General features: G+C 33.0%; 1 protein-coding gene across 1 annotated transcript in view; it reads right to left on the bottom strand.

The window, feature by feature from the left end:
- LOC106470983 (vacuolar fusion protein CCZ1 homolog) overlaps positions 1 to 24,264 on the bottom strand; it is a gene marked incomplete at its 3' end in the record, with an annotated part of 74,023 nt that overhangs the window by 13,856 nt on the left and 35,903 nt on the right. Inside the window, exons 5-7 of the mRNA XM_013931568.1 lie at positions 21,535 to 21,621; positions 14,863 to 14,993; positions 4,004 to 4,048 (exon numbers count right to left, since the gene is read on the bottom strand). Of these exons, the coding sequence (XP_013787022.1) occupies positions 4,004 to 4,048; positions 14,863 to 14,993; positions 21,535 to 21,621 (263 nt within the window). The remainder of the gene's footprint in view (positions 1 to 4,003; positions 4,049 to 14,862; positions 14,994 to 21,534; positions 21,622 to 24,264) is intronic.

The raw sequence follows: 24,264 nt of genomic DNA, 5'->3' as shown, positions 1-24,264 counted from the left end.
ATTCAATAGATAAGCCCCCACTGGGCCTGAACAGACCACTGATACTGCTGTTGGTGGATCATGCATATTCAAGGAAATCGTCGAACCATGGCACAACGGGGGGGGGGGATAGGAAGCAGTTGGGAAGGGGAAGGTTGAGGGACAGGAATTGGTGCCGCGTTTGGCCCCGACTGCGACAAACGAGTTACCAAATTAGTAATGGTAGAATGTTGATGGACCAAAGACATAACTGTGAAGTGTTGGAAATAATGTTAAGAAAAATATAAAAAAATGAAAAAAATAAACCACTTGAAGGTAACTGAATAATGTAAAAAAGAATGTCTGAACTCGACAGCTGCCAAATGAGAAGTGATAGTTCTGTAATGACGTGTAGAGGGATTCACATGTGTCACGTGATAATAGTGCTTTCCTATAGGTGGAGAGGTGACGCATGATGATTTGCATGAGAAACATGTTGGGACTTTGGATTCCAATAGAGGGAGGATGAAAACTTGTGGTATGCATATCTGAAAAAAGTTCGCATATAGAGGGCAGCACAAAATGAGAAAAGCTAATGTTGTGAGTGGAGGGAGAGTACGTTATCAGAAACTTATTTTAGAATTTGAATTATAAACTATATTTTGATTGATAATAAAGTTAATTAAATTTTGAGTGTAACATGTAAAAGGGCATGATATGCACACTTTGACCCAGCTATGTACATAAAAGTAAGAGAAAATAAGAGTGAAATATTACCTAATTATCTTTCATAAACTATTGAGATTTGCCATAAATGGATCACACTTTCTATTGAATAATACTGAAATCATGGTGTATCTATGTAATCAGTAATGGTATGATGACTATTTGTTCCTCTACTTTAATGAAAAAGTGTGATTGAAAGAATTTGTTGTGAGTTTCAAGCCCATATAGTATTTAAGCTTTGTTCATGATACTTTTTTCCTCTTTAAAAATCCTGAAGATATCAAACAGTGCTTGTAAATGATCATTCTCACACTTGGGCAGTTTTTATCACCCCAATAATTTTTCTTACAAGTTTCCCTTCCCATGACCAGTCATCAATCACATTCACCAACAGCCACTAAACTGAGCATAACTTAGTCCAAACTTTATGTTCAATAGACACATAGTTATGATTTTCATGTAAAATGTGCTCAAGTTCAAACCAAAAGTATACATATAAACAGAAATACCCTAAAGTTTCAAGAAAGGGTATGTATTTACTGTAAGGTTGTAGAAATTGAATATTCAACCTATCATCTAGTATAAAGAGAATTATCACCAGATAAAACAAGAAAGTGGTTTACCAAGGTTATGTTAAAATAAAACTTGGACAGAGCAACTGCATAGTTTCTGTGCACATGCAGGTTAGGGTGCATCGAATTTACTTAGTCAAAAATTTTATTTTGTAATTGCTAATCAGTAGGGTGTCCAATAATTGCCTCTTATAAGAATTAATCTTATGCAGAAAGAAACTCCTTCAATTATATCTTCAACTGCCGCAAGTGAACTAATGTTTGAAAAAAACATGTATCATCTCTCCACCAAATGAAATAGTTAATCAATGACTTGTTTGGATTATTTTGCTAATATTGAACTTTCTACATCGAAATCACTAAATCCTAAAATAAATAAACAAATGAGGACACTGCTTTTAACAGTATTGAGAGAAGCTGACAGGTACTGTATTTTAGATAGAGCTGCTCCTGCAGCCCTTACCTCAGCTCTTTTGGAAGATATGGGCAATATTCAAGAAAATGACAATGCTAAAATTATTGATAAAAACAAGATATGACGTGAACGAGAAAAATTACTGACTTCTGATGAATCAAATTGTATTAAATCTATCTACTTCGATGATAGAAAAGATAAATTAAAATTGCCATCTTTAAAAATGGGCAAAAACATGTATAAACATGTAATCATGGAACAGCACATATCTTTGGTCAGTGAATATGAATCAATTTTCATGGATCACATTTCTCCTTCTTTCGGAACATCAGAAGTATATAAAATTCTATCATTCAGTGGATTGAAGATAACAAAATTTCATCTGATCATTTAGTCACTGGAAGCTGTGACAGTACATACATCAATACTGGAAAAAGTTGGAGTTATGCAGCTTCTTTAATTGCTATTTAGGAAGACCTGTTCATTGGTTAATTTGTTTCTTACATGCCAATGAGTTATCCTTGCATCATTTAATTACGCATCTTGACAAAGTAATTCTAGGACTGTCTGCTTTTTCTGGTCCTCTTGTAAAGAAACTGAAGACTTGTGAATCATTGCCTTCAGTAAACTTTGTTTCAGTTGAAATTACAGAGCCATTACCAAAAATTGACCATCCTTAGTCAAAAATATTTGTATGATATGTGCAATGCGGTAGTGTCAGGTCATTGTTCATAAGAACTTGCTTTACATGATCCTGGTACAATGAACCATTCTCCCTGGTTAACAACAGCAAACAGTATTTTGCACCTTCACATCACAACTGCTAACCCATCCAAGAAGCTTAGTTTGTTAGTGAGATATGTAACTGAAGTGTATGCAACAGATGGGTTAAATATCAAGAAAAATCCCTCATGCAGCCATGGCTCACTGCACCTTTTACTATTTGTAAGAAAATCAGGTTTTCTTCCTGAATCAGAGAAATATGTAGTGGATAGAGTAATCCGGAGAAATGCATATTTTGCCCATCAGGAAAATTTGCTGCTCGCAATGCTTGGAGATGATTCTAAGGCTATCAGACAACTTGCTCTTCATAAAATATTAGCTGCTCAATCTACCTCAAATTCTAGCACTAGACAGTTTATGGTTCTACATATTAATATGGAAGCTTAACATTACACTAATCTAATAATGTAGACTGAGTGTAGAGCCACCACTTACAAAAAATATAAGCAATAAACAGGTGGTGTCTTTCATCAATCAAGATGACACACCAGTTTTCAAGTTCAGCATGCTGCGTCACACACAAGCAGTTGAAAGGCATGTTAAAATAGTAGCAGAAGATTCAGCAGCTGTTTGTGGTTATCACAGAAGAAAGGGATTCATTAAAGCACAACTTCAATCTCAGAAAATCATGAGAACATTTAATACTAAGAAACAATACATAATCCAGTAATCCTATTGCCCAGTGGAAGGGTGGACTACCTCCTCACGGTGAGTTCTGGGTAATTTAGGATATAAAACTCCTGAATTAGCTAAATGTTGCATATCCAAAGTTATGGTACATTGATTTTTCATATACTTTGATTATGGATATTTTCAGGAAAATAACCCCCTCGCGGCAGTAAAAAGATATAATTTTATATGCCTGAAACTTACCCACATAATTACTACTATAAAAAGGCACCATTCGCATACCCTGCCGATAATGATATAACAAATTTATATTTTCGATGCACCCTAATACAGATTCTGATATAAAAAGCAGGACACGATCTTCATTGACTTTTTTCAGGAGTTGGGATTTTTCAACTTACACATTACAAGTCTTACTGATCAATGGATTGAAGCTAAAACTTAATAAAACAAGTTTGGCAATTAATCTAATATTAAAAGTACTTAGGAGTAATATATTTATTTAATTTATAATAAAGGATCAACATATCAGAACATCATTAACACTTATTATTACCTAATTCATACCACTAGCAAGATTTCTTAACTTTATATATTCTGTTTGATTTTGCTTATTATCTTAAATTATATTCAAATGTTATATCTCACATAAATATCAAATACAAAGCTAGATACATTCCTAACCAGTGGCCAATAGCAAAGAAATGATTACCCAAACTGTTTACAGCAATCAAATCCTAAATTATTTTAAGACTATATAATACAAGTATATGTGTAGTTTTTTATAGCTATATAAGACTGCTAAAATTTATTTTAATTCAAGGTTAGTAATAAGTGCAATTAATGTTTCTAAGTTATTTAATACTTTATGTGACCTAAGTAATAAAGGATGGTTTGTGACAGTAACAAATTAACTTACCAGACTAGTTGGTCATTATACAGGAAAGCAGTGTACTTGATATGGCTGCAAGAGATTATTATTGTTAAATGGTAGTAAGACCAACATAAATATCTTTATACCAACAAATCAAAATGGCTAACTTAAATTGCCTGTACATGTTTTCAATTAGAACTGTGTTTGAATTAAAACATAAATTAAATCATATTTCTTTAGGAAGGTTTTTAGTGATAAATACTAAAAATAACTTTAATTAAATGGCTTATAACTGTGCTAATTTTTTTTATAAGAGACTTTCACAGAAAAATTATAGATAGAGTGGAAAACTATACACAGAAATATAAACATACCTCTTTTTACACATATGTACTTTCAATTGGACATTGAATAATGAATAATGACAAAATTAATAAACAAAGAAAATTTTTTCTCCAATCTCCTACGTGACAGGCAGATATACAATAAAGAGTATGCTGTTCTACTGTGTTACACTCGAGCTCAGCATCATTGTTTGAAAACCGAGTCCAACCAATACATACATGTGAAATCACAGAGCAACAGTTTTGTGACTTAGAAAACAAAACAAGCTTCATTGATACTAACAAATCAAAACAAAATTAAGGTAATTAAGCTTTTACACCAATGCATTGCATTTTTATGTGAGAAATAAAAATGTTAGATTGATCTAATAAATTAGAAACCCCCCTCCTTTCAAACATTCTGAGTACGGGCCTGTATACACACACACACAGATATGATACATACACTTTTATAAGTGGACAATTTTGTCACTGTCACATATTTCAGAAAGATTGTTCACATCTTTCTAAGTAGCCATTGTTATATCTAATAATGTTGAGCTAGAATGTGTTCTATTCTGGTAAAAAAAGGCATCTAACCTATACAAAACCAGCATGTGTCATGTCATGCTTGCTTTCTCTAAATAGGAGGAGTCATAAAAGCCAAAATGCACTTATCCAGAGAGAATAGTTCAATTACTGTCTGCCCATTATGATTTTAGTGACAGGGGTGCAAGTGGGCCATGAGGGGGGTAGGTGCCATAAAACCTTACAAGTGTAGTGAGTGTAGGTATAATAAACCTAAAGTAAAAATGTCGGGATCACCCAGCCTAGAGCCAAATGCATAAAATTTATCATGAAAGTAAAAATATTGATTCAATATTAACTCTAAGTTAAGAAATCAACAAATATTTTTCCAGTTTTGTTGTCTATACATTCTATTTTATACTTTCAGTATATAGACTAACAACAATAATAGCCATTGTTGGAATGTAAAGTTACCAAAATGCACTGGCTTTTCTATATATATAAGAAGTTGTTAATCTAACCAATTTTTACGATTAATTATTCTATGAATATACCACAAATTCATTTCATGAATGATCTTAATTTTGATTGGCTTACAAACCAGGCAGATGAAGTCCCACATCTTGTAATTGGAATATAGTGCTGTGGACCCAAATCAAGATCCAAGGTGTAGGGACTAGGGCATGAGAACTGCTTTGTATTTGGTCTTGATTGGTAATTTGGCAGTATTGGCAGGCCTGGAGTGAGTGCCCTCTTGCTTGGAGACATAAGAAACAACAATGGAATTGACTGAGTGAAGCATTACTACGTACCCTCACAAATATTCGAGACATAAGAGACAACAATGGAACTGTCTGAGTGAAGCATTACCATCTTCTCTCACAAATATTCGAGACATAGCTCATTGAACTACTAGAAACTAAAATACTGATGTGGAGAGGAGATTCCTCCTCTGTCAAGAGGCTCTTGAATTTCATCTCTCCTACACAAGTTCCCCAACCCTGGAGAGATGCATCCACGAAAAGATGTACCTCTGGACTCGGGGGTGGGTTAGGGACACCTATTGTTCTGTTGTCCCTATTCAACCACCAGCCAAGATCGAGTCACCAGACGATCTAGTGAATCCATGCAAACGTTCCATTGGTCTTATAACAACAACTGAATGGAATGCATTTGGGCCCTACCTAAAGGAATGAGTGATTCCAAGGATGCCCACATCCCTAAAAGAGATAGAACCACATGCACCGGTGGAGAAGGAGATGACTGTATTAGAATAATGGTATTTTCTAAGGCCTGAAGGCATAGAGGAGAAGGCTGGGCCCAACAGAGATGTGAATTGAAAAATACCCCTAAATGGATGAGGTACTGTGTGGGAGTAAGAATAGACATCTCCTTTTCATGATAAACTTAGCTCTTGCAGCTTCAGACAGAAGAGCTTGAATGTGAAGATCTGCTAAGTAGTGGGAAGGAACGAGAAGAAGCCAGTCGTCCATATAATGGGGAATGGAATGTGAATGCCCAATGAGTGAAGATGATGTGAAAAGGATCTGACTATCTGGCAAAAGACATGTGGGGCTGATGCGAGGCCAAAATGTAGAATGTGAAACTGAAAAACATGTCTCTCATGCACAAAATAGAGATAATGACACATGATCAGAATATGAAGATAGACATTGCGACATCAAACTTTTTCATCCATAGAGCAGGTGCAAATTGCCACCAGAGGGAAAGAAATGACTCCACAGTAAATTGAGGAGGCTGAAGGAAATGACTGAGATGATTAAAGTTGATGACAGGTCATCAATCACCCATCTTCGTCGGTACTACAAACAAACGGAAATAAAAACCTCGAGAGAGGAGCCGGTGCAATCGGTGGCTTCTTTGTGCAGGAAATTCTGGATAGCTTTTGCTCAACAACTCGATATAAGACAATCCTTGGGGAGGGGAAAGACAACTAATATGATAGACAATGGAGGGGGAGACGTGAAATGAAGGCCCAATCCACTCGCAAGAACCTGAATGACCAACTGATCAGTAGCAAACTGCCGGAGTCAAGCCCCACAGGACTGGACCCCATAGGGTAGTCACTGATGCAGTTGTTGGCACACCAAAAGTGGAGGATACTTGTTGATAATTGTTGAATATCTTTTGTGTTCCGATAGAACATGGAGCTGATGATGGAGATCTGGAAACCCGAACAGAAGATGCAGGAAACTGCCTGGTAGAATACCAGGAAAGGTGAGAGGCCAGTGTTGAAAGGGAAGAGTGGTGATGGGCCACATCCACCCAAGATTCCATGGAATCTGGAATACCTTCAAAAATCGATTGTCTGAGAATAGAAGCTTCTCTGAGATCTTTAAGGGCCAAAGAAGGATGTCAAGTGCCCTCAAACAAGGCATCTCTTTCCCAAAATCTCAGCAACAAACCAAACGAGAGACCAAAGAAAGAGCAGAAGCTGATAACTGTACCAAAGTAGAAGTCAATAAATGACAAAGATTCTCTGAAAATTGAGCAGGAGACCTGTGATAGGCCTCAGACAACAGTTGTAAAGAAGATAAATGCAAAACTGTTGTAAGGGACAGATGAATATGGGAAACTGCGTAAGGTTAAAACAAACAGTGCCATCAGGCTAGAATCCCAGATAGGGAGAAGAGGATTTAACTTCCAAGAATCTAAGTATGGATCCTCCAAGCAATGGAAAGCTAAGGCATGCTAATGTGATATACAAGGAGGGCAAGGCATGACAGCACCCTCTCTCAATTGATCAACAAATCTCTAAGCATGCACAGCAATGTCTGGCAATAGTGGAAAGACTAGGTAAACAGCCAAATAATCATCCCCCAACAAAAAAGGAGAAAAGTTGTAAGCCACAGGAGAAATGCCCGAGACATTACAAACTTGATGTACTAGGTGTGCATGAGAGATTTGACATCCTACACTGAAAGGGGGCCTCTCCCCAACACTCAGACAACATCAGACCCCAGAGGTGGCAGATCAGGAGCACTAGGAAACTCCTTGTCATAGACGTTAATTTTATTACATTTTACTTTTTGGAAAATAGATAATAAACTCAAAACCCAATAAGACAGGCAAAAAAAAAAAGCTTAAAGTGTAGATATAACTAAAGTTATACAACACATAAGAGAATCCTGCAGCAAGCCCGCAAACCCATTCGTTGTAACGTTTTGCCATTGGGAAAAGTGAATAGGAAGTACTAAAGGAAAGTTTACATACGGATCTAGTATAGGGGCCGTTTTGACATTGGAGGAGTGTACCACAAGATTTAAATTGCTATGTACAATATAGTGGGGTATAAGGGCTGGAGCAACCGGGGTAAGATTCACACCAATGCTTAGATGGGCAGAGGAGACAAACTAAAGCTAAAGTGTGAAAGGAGATAAGTGTGTTTCGGAATTTAGATTATTATTGAAAGTTGCAGTCGATATTAATACTTAGTGGTGAGAAGATGGGAGGACATGCATTTCTGAGGTAAGTGCCTGTTTGAAATTCATTTTAATTTTAGAAATGTAAAATTTAAATCAGGTAGACTTACCTCTAAAATACTGAAAACAAGAAAACCAACACTGTGAAGGAAGTAGAAACTGATGAGCATGAAAGAAACAAAAATATAAAACTACAAGCTACAGGGCAGGAATAATCTAGGCTACAAGTAATATGTAGCAGGTAGAATTAAAGTAGAATCTATAACCAGAAAAATAACTTGAAGAACTGGACTTGAGGAAGAATGAGTGGATCAAACCAGCCTTATAAAAAGCATGGACCTAAAGGGCACTCATAAAGGTAATCTTCTTAGCAGGGTATCTCTTAGCCCAATATGCCCTATAAAGGTCAGTTTTGTGACTTATTGAGCCTGTGAGGTGAACAATGGAACATAGATACTGGCATAAACAGGAATACTATATCATGCTTCAGCAGTGGAAAGTTCTCAGGGGAGCATCCCAGACATGTATTAAGAAAGGACAAACTCAAGTGGCAGAAGACCATTTTCATCCATATTAAAAATGGCCAGTGAGTTACATAACTCATCAAATTAGTGGGCACTCAGGAATAACTGAAGAAAGAATCAAGCTGTCCCAAAGTATGGGCTCAATAACATGAAGAAAGTGCAATGGGAAAGCATAGATAATACCTATCCAAACAGCTAGTGATAATGGTAGTCACTTTCCCAATATTTCTAATGCCATGCAAAAATGTGCATGCAGAGGTCATAAAGGAACTTGCCAATAAATCACTATCCATCAGAAGGCAACACTGTCTCATGGCACTCCAGTACCAAAGATTGAATTTTTCTAGGACAAATGTTGGGGTATATATGACATGCAAGTCTCGACTGGACATATTCATGCAAGGAGTCTCATAGAATGAGAAACCACGACTATTTTAACAGAATCAAATGATTTCTCATCCTCAGACACCCCTAGATTTATGATCAGGGGTATTGCTGCCTAAAAGAAATGCAGAGGTTAAACACCATGTGAGAGTCCTGCCTGGATGAATCGATGTAAATACATCCAGGCATGACTCTCACAGGTAAAATGATTCAATACAGTTTCTTATTATGTATAAAGAAACTGTATTGAATCATTTTACCTTTTTTGTTTTATATTGTTTGATTTGAAATCACAATTATTTGCAATCCTGGATATCCTGGAAATGGTTAACAATGGGTGTTGAGCAGAAAAAACCAAAACTCACAAGATATAGATTGAATTAAACCTGGAAAACTGAAACTGAAGATACATTGATGTCATGAAAGTAAAACAGCAAAACAATTATGCAGATTTATCCCCATACAAGTTTGTAAGATGTCTGCTAAAGGGTACATGAACCAAGAGGCCAAAGATATAGCCAAATGGCAAATGTAATAAGATGTAACTTTAAATCTATGCTCAAGGTGGTTGAAGCATCAGGGTGAGCATGATGGATAGCTGCACAAGCTAATTCATTAATGTGGATGGAGCAAGCTCCATGGAACAAGAATCATCATAAAGTACAAACAATTGATGTTGATTCCCTCAAAAAAGATTCCATTCTTGCAATATAGTGTAGTAACAAGCTGTAATACATTTTCCACACCTTTTAGTTTAAAGTTAACTAACTTTCTTTTCTATTTCTCTATAATTCCCAAGGTTGGAATATGGACCAGCTTAAGAACATTTCTAACCTTAAATTTTTCCAAGGTCTAATTGGATCAACTGTACATTAGGTATCTTCTTATGGTATGCTTTTTAAAAAAGCATGCTGAGGTATTCTTGTTGGTGAATTGGGTGTACTCGCCTATTATCTTCACTGCTGTTGACCAATAACCAACTGATCTAACAGGCACCAATCACAGTTTTCTTGTATCAGAAACTTGAAGGTTTATTGTAATATTTAAAATAGTGTTGGGGCCTAAGACAGCAGAATTTTGCATAGATTAACATACAGATTATCTTGAATTGAAGCAGAATCTACATAGATTTCATGCAGAGCTTACTAAGATTACAACTCAATCTTACTGGCATAAATGTTAAAAGAGATTGTTAGTAGAATAACAGAGTTAGATTAATTTTAGATTTAAACCATAATTTTGTAGTGTTTAGTAAATGTCACTTCTACAGGACAACTCTTAAAGTTCTCACTTTCGATTGCCAGTAACAAATTTGTGTATTTTTGTGTAGTTCTACTTCACAAGAGCTCCTGTAGTTCTCTTGTAACTTTCAAGCTAACTTTCGTTTTTTCCTTTGTGCATGAATTATTTTAGTCTCGCCTATAATTTAGTTAAGCATCTGTTTAAGTTTGCCAGTGAGTGGATAGTGTATAATTTGCCTCACAGGGTGTTGAAGCATAGGTTTTTTCTTTAAAGTACACGCTATTATTGTTAATTAGTAAGGTAAAAGGGGAGATTTAACTTGGTTGGTGTTGCTAGTCACACACCCTTTCTTTTTTGTAGATACACATACAAAAATACAATCACTTGCCTTGTATAATAGTGCATTGTTGTTTTTGTAAAAATGTAAAGATCTCAATTAAAGATTGGTTCCTTGTGTGAATCTGTGTGTCTTGTCTCATTCTTTGTGGCCAAACAACCAAACCCACCAGGAAACTCACCCACAAATGAAATCTGCAAACCTATTAGCAGACCCGAACTTCTCTGCTTTGCCATAAATCCTTGAGATATCACAACAGTAACAAATAACTCTGACTATACATAGAAATGTTCTTCAGAAGGAGAATCAGGATCAGTGAGGGAAGATAACACAATAGGAGATAAAAACAGCACTGATAATCTCTCGCAGCTCAAACCTTAGTAAAAAAAGCCTCTATCAAGAAAGAAGTACAGAGCCTTCCTAATAGAAAAAGAAAATTCAAATAGTATGCAAAAATGAAAAAATTTTTGATCACCTCCTCCTGGAAGTGAGTAACAAATTAAAATATGTATTCAAGGAAAGATGGTACAATAAACAAATAGAAATAATTCAAAAGGAAAAACCAAGCAAGCAGAGACTAGAACTAAGCTTAAGAAAATTCCTAGGTATTCATGGAAGATGTAATCAAACAGTTTGGAAAAGAAATTTAAAGAATTGCAGCAAACAGAAGCACAGGACTTCAGTGGAAATTGAAAATGGCTAAGAGTGCTTGTCTGTAGCATGTAAATAGAAGAAGACAAGCCCTGATCATGAAAGAAGTACATGAAATAAAATGAGGCAAGCTGTTGAGAAGTGAATTCTGCAGGCACCCAACCTTAAAGATAGACCAATGAGATTGGTATACTGCCAAGGAGGAAAATTGCAAAAATGTAACAACATTTGTGCTACCAAAAATGAGAAGCCAGCTTTACCAACAAAGGACTGCATAAAAACCAGCCATGAAGCTGTATAAAGCAAATGTCATTGTAGAAGATGTATCAAAATATTAAAAGGAATAGGATACCCCTGAGACAAACAAGAGTAAACCATAGTGGAGCAGGACAGCATGGGCATAAGAAGAACTAGACAACAGAACCAACTGGTCTCAGCTAATACCTGAGAAAGATGACAAAAAAGAGGGTAAGCACAAAGAAAAAAAAATCTTCAGAGATAGGCTCAAAGCATCCACATTACTAGAGAAATTGGACCCAGAAATGGAAACTAATAAAGCACCAGATGATGTGGAACCAACAAAATATCAGCTCACAGAAAGACATGATAACATGAAAGAGCCAAAGAAGTAGAGAAACTGCAGCAAAGGCTGTGAGTCTCACATGCATGTTTATATATGCCACTATAGTTAAATAATCTGTATGACAAAAACACAGCTGTGGTGTAACAAAGGTGATGTAACTATTGACATTCATGTTGAACAATCCAAAGTTCCAACAGCATGATATGAGAATAAGATATTGGAGAATGGTACAGACTGAAGAGATGACAGTCCTCCAACACATCATCTCAGCCCCAAAAGAAAAAGGTAATGGTGAAAGATCTAGATCCACCTGATGGAAGAAAAGGGGAACTGACACCATAAAACTCACAAATATGCCACATTTGAAGGTAATCAAGAATAGTAGGAGAAAATTCCTGTAGACAATCTGTTGGAATTGCCTCATAAAAAGAAGCCATACTTCCCATACCAGAGAGGGTGTGTTTGGCAGATAGAGAAGTATGGGTATCCATAATTTCATGGATTGGAAAGCCAAAGGAGATGGATAAAAGTTCCTGGGAAAGTATTAATAAAAAATGTCAGATGAATGAAATACTGAGTAAGCACAAACCAAGACTTGGACTCATGAACAATCCATCTCAAAGAAGAGGCAAACTGAAAAGTCAATTTAGCCTTAGGCAACCACTAAGCTGCAATCTTCCAATCATCCAGAACAATAGACACTGAATGTATGAAAAACCAGCTGTTGGTTTGACTACATGTGTGAAGAAATAGGACAATGAAGTCAGACCAAAAAAGAAAGACCATAGACTGATAGACTGCTTCAATGGGGGAACTGAGACATGTAAGTAAATCTTTTAAATTCCCCCTTCATCATCCAAAAACTTTTACAAAGGAATTTTCATATTATATTAAAGATTCTCATGGGTTACAAATACAAAGTACAAATATCCAGATAACAAGTGAGGCAGGAAATTGAAGACCAGTCTTAAATCTCCTGTTGCTTTTGGCACCACAAAGAGATGAGAGTAAAAACTCTAAGGTAACATGAAGTTAAACATTAATATCCCCTTGTGGAAACATTTTGAAACTTCCAGATATAAAATGGAATAGAAACTGGAAGAGTTAAAATAGAATGATGAACAGAACATTAAATTAAAGAATCTGATGAATCCATGGCACACAAAGCCAAGGGTTCTAGGGTGAATAAAAACCTGAGATGATCCCAAAAAGCCCAGATGAAGAAGTCATTTACAATACAGTCAATGAATGAATCATAAAGACCCACTTTGCTTACGTAAATACTGGGCAACATGAAAAGTATGAGTAGATGAAACACGCATCAAAGAGCATTAGACATGGGACTCTGGAAGGGAATGACAACGAGAAGCAAAACAAAATGCTAAAATCCTAATCAACTCCTGCTAGCAAGCTTCCTCTTAATGGAAAACAAGTGGAATGCCTTGCAAAGACAAAAATGAAGCAGAATTTCTTTTTTTTTAACAAACATAAATATATGGAGATCAGGTTATTAAAAAATGTAACAATGCTGAATACACACAAAAGTGTCAAAGGAATATAACAATCACATAGTAATAGAAATAACACCAAAAGAAAATAGGTTCAATATTGAAAATATTAAATATCTGAGAGAAAAAGAAATGAGACTAGCAGAAGTGTGATCAGGAGTAAGGCACACAAACAAATTCAACTCTGAAGATTCTGGAGGCAATTAGGTCTGAGTAAAAGATTGATCTTCACCAAAAACAAAATAAAATGTTAACTGTTATACAAAATAAGCATCCACATGATTGTGATACCTACTAGGAATACCAGTACATAACAGCACAAGTACACTGAACAATAAGGGCTGGCACGGCCATAAGATTACCCTGCATACTACAGGAAAATTGCTTAATTAACGCCTCCAACTACACTACAAAAATTTTGATAATGGCAGATATAGTTGTATCGGAAAGAATGTTATACCAAAGTTAACAGTGCAACTGTCAACAAGAAAATCTAAACTGTAGTGGAAATCAAAGTTAATTTAAGATCCCGATGCTTGCACAATAAATCATGTGGAAGGTAGGAGACTCGAGAATTATGAGCAAGTGACACGTGCTCTGCAATACATAAAGAATATTTGGAAATTTTTCATCATGCTTTGTTTACAGCATGAGTCCAAAGTCAACAAGGAAAGGCTTTCAGTATTTCAAAGGTAAGTTTATCTGATGTGAAGGTAATATTTAAGTAAATTTATTGCAAGACACTGCATAAATCCTGTCTATAACTAAGTAAAGCTGCTATAACTGACTGTTATTAACCCTTTGTGTACAATCCCAGTTGACTGCATGTCATGATGTTTTACAGAGTTACATTCAAAATTTAAGCAAATAACTTTGTTATCAATGAGTGTCAATAAACTTGGCATCAAAATGTTGTTTTACAATTCAAATTTTTTATATTATCTAAGTTTCAATATTTTAATTTCAAAAGGAAATATTTAAACACATTTTCAATTCTCCTCCTTTTAGTTTTTATAACTTCAATAGTATAATTTTTACAATGTCCAATGAATACAAACAAGTTATAAATAATATAAAGTTAAATATACAATTTGAACATCCCAATTTTCCATTTGATCTTTGATGCACATGTTTCTAACCAATAAAAAAAAGAGCTTTTCTTCTCTATTTGAAGCTTGCAACTACCCTTTTAAATGTGAGGGTAATAAAAACTATTTAAAAGGAAGTGATTGATATGTGTTTAAATGAAATTGTTGCTCATAGCTATAATGGAGTTTTTTCATCTTATCTATAGCTTAGTTGGAAAGCCAGTTAAATTATTGTTATATTATTTCAAGACTTTCTTCATTTGATCAAAACATATTAAAAAAATCACTCTTACCTAAAATTGGCCTCAAGTAGATTGACAAAACACTGAACTTTTAAAAAAGCATACTTGTCCAATGGAAGGAAATGTATACCCTGATACACATCCAGTAGATCTGCTTGGCTCAGCTTTAAGATAGGTAAGTACTGTGAACACAATAGAATATTAAAAACTGGTTTATTTTACTTTTCAATTCATTGTATTTCAGGAGAAATACTTAGTAGAAGTGTTTAATGCACAACTGAGATAAACAGCTTTACAAGAACATATTGTGACTACTCATAGTAGCAACTAAAGTCTTAAATAATACTAAAAGAAAAAATTAATCCAAAAACACACAAGAAATAAGATCATTTTTCATTATACAATAAATTAATAATTTTAATCTGTTATGTATATTTACTATAGGAACATGTCAGACAAAGCTGTATGAAATTAGAATTAAAATAATGTTTGGCATATTGTACTCGCTGAGATTATAAAATACAACAGTTTCAGTATCATAAACAACAAGCATGATTTACATTGGGTCTTAATCATTGTCTAGCCTGTTTTTTCTCCTCGCTATAATCATGCCATTCCTTGCTTTTCACAAGAAAGATAACTAGTAATGTAGTTAGAGAGACGGCTACTTTCCTGTCGACAAATCAGGTTACATATACAGATGGCTACTCTCTCTGCACATGGCAACACTACAAACACACGGATCACTTGCTGGCCACGAGCTGGAAGCAAATTTGATTTTGTGTATCAATTTGTTTTCATAATGACAGGTTTGCTGTAAGAATTTCATATTTTTAGGAGAGTTTCACAAACTTGTAGTGTTCACCAAACCCTATAACAGGTCTCTACTGATTTATTTGTTTAAGGATGCAAGAACAGTAAGAATTCTCACAACATTTTTAAGTTTGATGTTTACCTGGAGCAGAAAATTGTCAGGCTCAATTTGGATTATTGCAGATTCTGATTTTCAAGATTTGGATCTGTCTGTAACAAAATCCATTCTACACTTGGATTTTATTTTATTTAGTTTACAGTTGCTTTTTTGGGTTATTTTTGCTACTTAGATTTTTCTTATATTTTTTTTGTCTGTAGTTTAACTTAGAGGGAGGATTACATGTGAATTGGTACAAGAACGAATAAAGGTTTCTTACACATCTATCAGTTCAACACCTAACTATGAAAAACACATGCCCATTTATTGTGCTTTGTATTTTTTTTTTTTAATATATATATTAAATAAATATTTTGTAACCTGTTCATTTGTTTCCTGTCTCTTTCTTTTTGTGTGGTTTGAGTTCAGGAAGAAACATGCTCCATAGCTCAATATTTTTAGCCTCTAGTTAGCAGGCCCTAACTGATTACTTTGACATAAATCCATGAACTAGAAAATACCACGCATGACAATAACAGTGAATATAACTTACTGACAAAATTTATTACTGGACAAGTATCAGGTTCAGGTACAAAGTGTATATTAGTAACTGAACACCATATTGTCAGCTTTGTACAAGGCTTTTCTACAATACCAGACCTCATCGGACCAGTAAAGAATAATGTTATTAAAATTATCTGCCTTACTGAGGATTTAAGTGTTGTTGTCAAAAAGTGACAACTACAATTGTGTGAAAAAGGAATAAACTTAAATTGAATTCTTACTAAGTTTTAGAAAGCCAACTAGTGTTTCATGAAAATATATTTGATTTGACTGCTCCAGAGATGTCAAGGTTGATTAATTAACAAGAATGAGATTTGTATGTATCAGGGTAGAGAATTTGACTAGTCAAATAATGAATTTTACCTAATTTAATGTAAATAATGTAAACTACAGGAAAAAAGGAAAAAAAAAACAAGTTTGTGGTTTGTCTTCAACAACAACAAAGCTAGTTCTGCACACAGCAATGCCATTTTGATGTTATGTATCATAAATAAATAATATTACCAAGTTATTATACCAAATAACTATCTATTTTTAATAATATGCCATTATTTTGAAGTTATATTGCAAGTTTAAAAAAATCATGGCTGTACGCTACATAAAATTGAAGGATATTATAACACAGCACATCAATCACCCCAAGTAGGTGAAGAGCAGGTAGCTATTAAACTCATACATTATATTTTATTAATACATACATGTAATATTTACAAAATATGTAGAAAGGTAAGAAATACCAGGCTATAACACAATATTTTTTTAATGCTTGGATTGAACTCTCAGTCATTTTAGAGTCATTAGCAGGGTGTAATTACAACACTTGTCTATAAGCAGGGGGGGATGGACTTTGGGTCCTAAGAATTAATAAAAAATGTGGAACTATTTCATTGGAAGTTAACAGTTCTTTTGGAGAAGTGAAAACAGACTGTGTGGAATTTGAGCCAGTAACCCACTAACACTAATAACCAATGAACTAAAAGCTTTTTACTGATCCACATTAGATCACAGAGGTCAAAATTATACAATTAATAAAAGTAGGATATTTATGTATCAGCTTTAGTCAGTTAGTGCATATACAAGGAAAATGATGATTGGACAATTTATGAAACAATATGGAAATACCACAAAGAAGCATATAATGCGTGAGGGTTAGCAAAAAAATGGCTCAATGATTTAATGTTCCTGAAATTCCCTGAAGCAGTTATGCATCTTAACATATGCTTCTCCACAAAGTAATCTAGAAATTGTACAACCCATCACTGTCCAGACATATTGAAAGTGTAACATTTAGTCCTTTTATTTAAGTATGTGTTTATACATCATAAACAAAAAAAAAAAACTTAATTAATCCCATTCATTCTAATTATTAGAAAATAAAATCTGTTAGTAAATTGTACCAAGAAACTACTCTTTACTGAGTATTTTTAGAAGAAAGAAGTCATTCTTACAGGAGAGTACTTTTACAATTACATTCAAAATACAAGGTGTCATGTCAGATGGTCAAATAAAAAAGTCTTAAGCCTGAAGTTTGCACATTTGTAACTTAACCAGTTTTGTCAAGTAGACACTGTGTATACTGGTATAGTTTGTACGTCTCTTCCCTGATTTTCAATGTAAATGCAAGTTCTATATAAGAAATTAAATGGATTTATTTAACTGTTTTAACATTATAATTTAACAACATTATTACATAAGTGAAAAATTATTTGTACATAAGGTCATCATATATCTGTTAAAAGTGGAAAAAAACAAGAGTCAGGCCCTTAAAACACTTAATCACATAAAAACAGTTGAAGCTTATTATTATTCCAACAATACAAAATGTTCTGCAAATAGTATCTATACATACATACATAAATAAAATCATATCAATGTGCTTTTTGTTTTAATACATAAAACTCGCTTCTTTTTAAGGTTCATCTTTCATGGTCATACTATTATTTTCAACCGAAAGAAGTTTTTGAGTTAACAATTTTGTTAACTAGAAAATTAATTTGATATTAGTGCAAGTACTTGTCTCTGAAATGTACCCAATTTAAATTTTTAAACAGATTCAAAATAACAAAACAGATGACTTACATCACATTTATCATTGTATGTTACAATGCACAATATTTTGTTGTTCATTTCATACCAGGACAAAATTTCACAAATGGGCAGTTTCTGGATATCATAACTATAAAATCTAATTTTGTGTAAACTTTCAACCATACCTTTCAAAATGTTTTTTTACTTAAATTTACCATAACATTCAACTACTAAATCCTGCAATACAAATTTCATGTGCAACTATTGTTAAAAGAGCTTGTATGTTTAATTAATTAACCTAAAAACAAAGATTAAAAATTATCACTCACTAGACAGTCAAAGTTTAAATATAATATCACTAATCAAACTTTCTCTACAAAGTTTAAATGTAATTTTACAACACAGATTTGCTGTAAATTTAAAGCTTCAACACAATGATGTTTCTAATGACCCACTAAACAATGATATTTAAGTTGATAATGAGATGACACAAGATATAAAACAAGCTCCTCAACAATATTCTGGTTCTGTAATATTTCTGAATAACTTGAATATTCTCCTTTAGATACTAGCAATATTAAATTAAAATGTAATACTTAAAATATTAAATATTTCGTAAGCATTTGTAAGTACAGTTCACTGCATAAAACAATAAATTATACTTGCAAATTTAAACAATTTATTGGTGCCATTTATCTAGGTAAGTTACAAAAAAGTTAACTGCAATTTGTAAAGCACATCAACAATCCAAGTTTCACATAGCATGAACCGAGACTCACTCAGAAGCCTATTGCACATATAAGGCCTCCTCAGCCATTCTATACTGCTATATACATGTTTATCAATATTCATATGATCTCTGCCAAAGTTCTCATCTTTAGGCAGTTGAGTAAATTTTTTACAGGTGTAATACAATCTTAATGCATGATCAGACATTCAATATTTACTGTAAAGACTAAATTGTAATTAAAGTAATAAACGAATGCATAAAACAACTGTCTAAATAATTTCATACCATAGCTTCTAATAAGTGATATTAACTCAGTCAACACAGGCTTTGTCATTTTGACTGACTTCGTAACCATCAAGTAACCATGAAATTATCCATTCTGTAACTTTCAATATAGTAATTGCATCTTCATCAAATTTGGCAAGCTTTTAGCAAACATTACAAGTCTTTTATATAGAAAAGTAATTTTTTACTAAAGACTTGCCTGTGGATATATGGAGTCAGAGTGCAACTCTGACTAGTCTGAGTACAAGGTAATTTTCATGTTAAGACTAAAAATACTTTTTTCATCTTACGGTTTTCATTTACATAACCTATAAGACCTCCTAAATGAATATCAAGTCTTTTTTCAGTAAAACTTCAATTTTATGATATTTTCTCTACCCTAACATAATACTGACTCAGTCAATTTGACCAATCTTGTAATCATCATAAAAAATACAAAATAAATCTAAATTACCCATTTATCTTTCTAAAATATCTGCAGATTGTAACAGAAAATTACTATTATTTATCCTAAAGAGCTCATGATTCATAACAGTTTACACTTATTTTTATTTAATTTTATTGTTTTATTGCTCTGTGAATGGAGTAAAACCAATAACCTCAAAATATAAGCTGTAAATCACATAGCAAACATACCCCATGGAGAAAGTTTTTATCATTATCTAACCTTATTCAACCTACTAGTTTCTAAATTTTATATTTTTGTTACTTTTATAACAATAAACAAAAAAATATGCATATAAAAACAAGAAGTTTATTACTTACACTTGGTCCCATTTTTTTGCTGTCAGCCTGCTGATGAAACTCTGCCCAACTATTTTGTAATTAGGATACTAGTATACAGGATAGAGGGCACAATGATGTAAGTGGAGAGTATCATGAGCCAAATATTGCCAAGGGCAATTAAGTGGGATATAAAAAGACTGGAGCAAGTGAGAAAAAATCAGACCAATGCTTAGATGGGCAAAGCAGAAACCCTGGAGGTCGAGTAATAGCTATAAATGTTCATGGATGCAAGTATGTTTTAGAATAACATTTAGTAAGCAACATATAAACAAAGACAATTGTGAAAAGCCTACCCTTGAGAATATAATTATCAAAGTTTTGTTTTTCATGTCATTGTCCTTTTTTTTTGTCTGGGAATTTTATTTGTACAGCATCTCAGTTCCCACTCTTTTATGACTTAACAGCATGTGATTAAACTACTACTAATGAAACTATGCTTTCCAAATACTACAGACAATGTTTAAACATCATTGAATATGGTACATTATAAATTATTTATGTTAATGTAGAGTGAATAACATGATGTAAGAAGTAATTTATAGTTTAATGAAAAAGTAACAAGACCTAGCTTAAGCAGAGAATAACAATGGAATGTAGTTGAAGTTGAAAAGACTTAAGAACAAACAGCTGATTAGGGATATTTTTTTATAGTTTCTTTAGATGTTCTTTTTATTCCTTGTAATGTTTTGGTGCTAAATTATATATCTTTGAAAGCTACAAAAAATTTCTTTTATGGCAATACATCAGGTAAACCTTATTAGGTTTAGAGAGTAAGATAGGTGATGGCAAAATATTCCAGTGAGTCAAATCCTTATGTATTGAATATTATAGTTAAGTTAATCATATTCAAATAACGCAAATAAATAAAAGGACTTATAATTTTTGAAAGGAAAGCATATTTATTATACACAAATTTATTTCAACCAAAAATATTGTTAGCAAAAATAATGTTGCCTAGTCTGACCTAAAACCATTTTGGAAGGTAAGGTCCTAGATCACTGATAAATTTTTGTCAGTTTCTGCAATGTTTTTTACAATTTATAGAGATAAACAGTGACTACTGCAATCAGTAAAATAAAGTATGAAAATAAGTATGTTAATGAATATCATTCAAGTTGAAACTGACTAGACTTATATATAGAATGGAACTTTCTGAATAGCACTGAAAATGTTTGAATTTTAAAATGAAAGGAAGTATTCTCAAGATTTTACAAACCAGTTTTATTTAATTAGACCCAGTAAATTTCTTTGACATAAAGTAAAGTTTTTTGAGATTTTTATAATTATATGCTACTTCATTAATTAATACAATAAATTATCATTTGATTTTAATGTTATTTTTCCACAAACAATCTACAAATGGTTCATTCAAATTATTCAGTTATTGTAAAAAAGAAAAGTGATAAGGATTATATTTTACCTTTTTGTAAAATGCTGATAGTTTTTCTTTAAGCATCTCACTATTCCCACTTTTACTTAAAATTCTTTGAAATGTTCCATTGAATAACTGAAAAAAAAAAAGACTAACCAGATTAATGAAGTCACTGGAAATAAATGTAAGTACTTTGAAGCAACACATAAAATAAAATAATCATGTTGATGCTTTTGGTAATACCAAGTAAATCAATAATTTTATTATGTCAACAAGCTTGTATAATAATTTTTCACATAGTTAAGCATTTATAAAAAAAAAAACTCAATATATACATAAGGGATGATTTCAGCACTAGTTTTATAATTCAATAGGATTTTGAAAATGCTTTAATAAGAAATTCCAGGGTCTAAAAATAATACAAGTAATCACATTTATATAAGAAAATAAAAAAATGATAATAAAAATTCTTAGTACATTTAATTTTTTTAGCACACAAAGATTTATTACATTAAAAATGTTTTTGTTTTTTTATCAAACTCCATTTTCAAGTACTCTAAACCTTTGAAGTAATTATCAAAAATGTATACCTTGGTGTGAACAAAAAAAAAGGTGGAAAGAATTGATGTGTATCCTTATATAAATTGTTTTTCTGGTATCATACACAGTGTTGCAACAATAAAACAATTTCATACATACACAATTCTCCCTTATCTATTTACATGGAAGAATATGTTAGTTCAAGTTTTGTTCTACAGAATCCTAGTATAAGGTATGTTTCTGCATTACAGATGGTACATCATACACAGTGTTACAACAATAAAACAATTTCATACAAACACAATTCTCCCTTATATATTTACATGGAAGAATATGTTAGTTCATGTTTTACAATTATTGTTAAAGGTAAGAGCTCAAATTAACTCTATTGAAATTTACAAAATCTTGGTTGCTGTGTAGTCATATATCTCATAAAATATTTGTTTCTAATTTTCAAAAGTTTATGTTGTTAAAATATTAGTTAGCATATAAGGAGAGTTCATCACAATCTATAAAAACAGCATATTCAACATCCCTTAGAACAACTTCTTCCAATGTTGATGATGGCCAATCTAATGGCTATGACTGTGCACTATTGCCTGATGCTGCAACTCTACTATAACAAGCTTTAACAAAGGATGGTAAGGTCAATCTTACACATCACATACTGACACTTTCTACATATCCTCCAGTATATATGGATGTTAGCTTCTAAACAGAATTAAACAAACCAAGTATAGAGAATTTCATGGGTACAGTCAGGTGACTTAATGGATACATCAAAGAGGAGGATGGCATGAGCACTGTGTTCATTCTCAGCGATTCATGTAAATGTTGCTGTAGACTTAAAGGTGTGACTTTGACATACCATCCTGATATAGCCATACAAATCTTACACCCTGATCATTCAATGTATCAATTTCACCCAGTGGGATTTGTAACATATTTTTAGGGGAAGCAGTCATGGAAAACTTAACATTCTAACTTAAACAAAAACCATATGTATTTATTACCTTACTACTTACAATGTAGTTTGATTCTCCTATCTTTTTTAGCAAAATCTTCAATCACCACATCATAAAACTTTAATTCTAGTTTAATTTGAGGAGACATTCTTTTTCAATTGACATAACTGCTAAATTTTGAAATCTCTCTTGACCTTGTTAATTACCCAAGTAGTTTTTTATTCTATTTAATGTCACAACAATTCAATCTACTTGAGGTTTTGTTTGTTGAAATGGCTAAGATTAGTTCACAGACTTTATATACTTCACTAGAAGCTCTCTGTAAGTCATTAGAATTAAAGTAAATAATAACTTCATCAATAAGCTATCATCTTAAGGAAACAAAGTCAAAAACATTGTCATAGCTTTTTTTTAAAGCCTGGAAAGCAATTTCAAGAAAACTTGTTTGGTATCATAAAAAATCTTTTTAATGTACAAATTCTAAAATCACAATGGATCCATGTTCTTAAATTTATCTCTTAGCTGGTATAACAGTATGTAAAAAAGTTCACAAAATAAACATTTCTAAAATGTTTTCATGTCAAAATTGTGTTTCAATAATATATTTTTTTTGCCTGGCTCATCCACACTTGTTTTTTATTTGTTTTCTCCCAGATCCTTTCATATTCATCACATTTGTTTTTAAAATCCTCACACTATTAACACAATAGTCAATATTGTGAGTGTTAGCCTGCAATCTATCAAATAACTTATCTGTGATAGCGAACAATTATACAAATATAATTAAAAGGAAATTAAAATCTTTCATCGAAAGACTGCATATCCACAAACTATAGGCTTCTTGATACCACTTTTCTTCTAGATCTGTAATATTTTTTCAAATAATAATACAAGTTGATTCCAACACTTATCAACTATTTCACCAAATGTGAAGTTTAATTTCAGTGAATGGATGACATTCTTGGCCAGTGGCGTAGCAAGAGGGGGGGGGCAAGGGGGCTGTCACCCCCAGGGCACAGGTGTGAAGGGGCACAATGGCCTATAATGTCTATTAATTAATAATCATGCCCTCCCCTAGGATATAGTGCAACTGCCCTAAGTTAAGTAAATACAACACAGTGTTACGTTATTTGTGTGTATTACGCTCGCAGTTTTAAATTTTAAAAGCTGCCCACTGAAATACAGTGAGACTGAAGTAAATTACACTATTCCATCATTCATCTGTAGATCAAATACAAGACCTAGAGTACAACATACAAGTAAGTGTATGTTC

Source organism: Limulus polyphemus, unplaced genomic scaffold (assembly GCF_000517525.1).
Source record: "Limulus polyphemus unplaced genomic scaffold, Limulus_polyphemus-2.1.2 Scaffold4336, whole genome shotgun sequence".
Taxonomy (NCBI): Eukaryota; Metazoa; Arthropoda; class Merostomata; order Xiphosura; family Limulidae; genus Limulus; species Limulus polyphemus.
The sequence above is the reverse complement of the archived record's forward strand: the minus strand, read 5'-3'. Positions and strand labels throughout refer to the sequence as shown.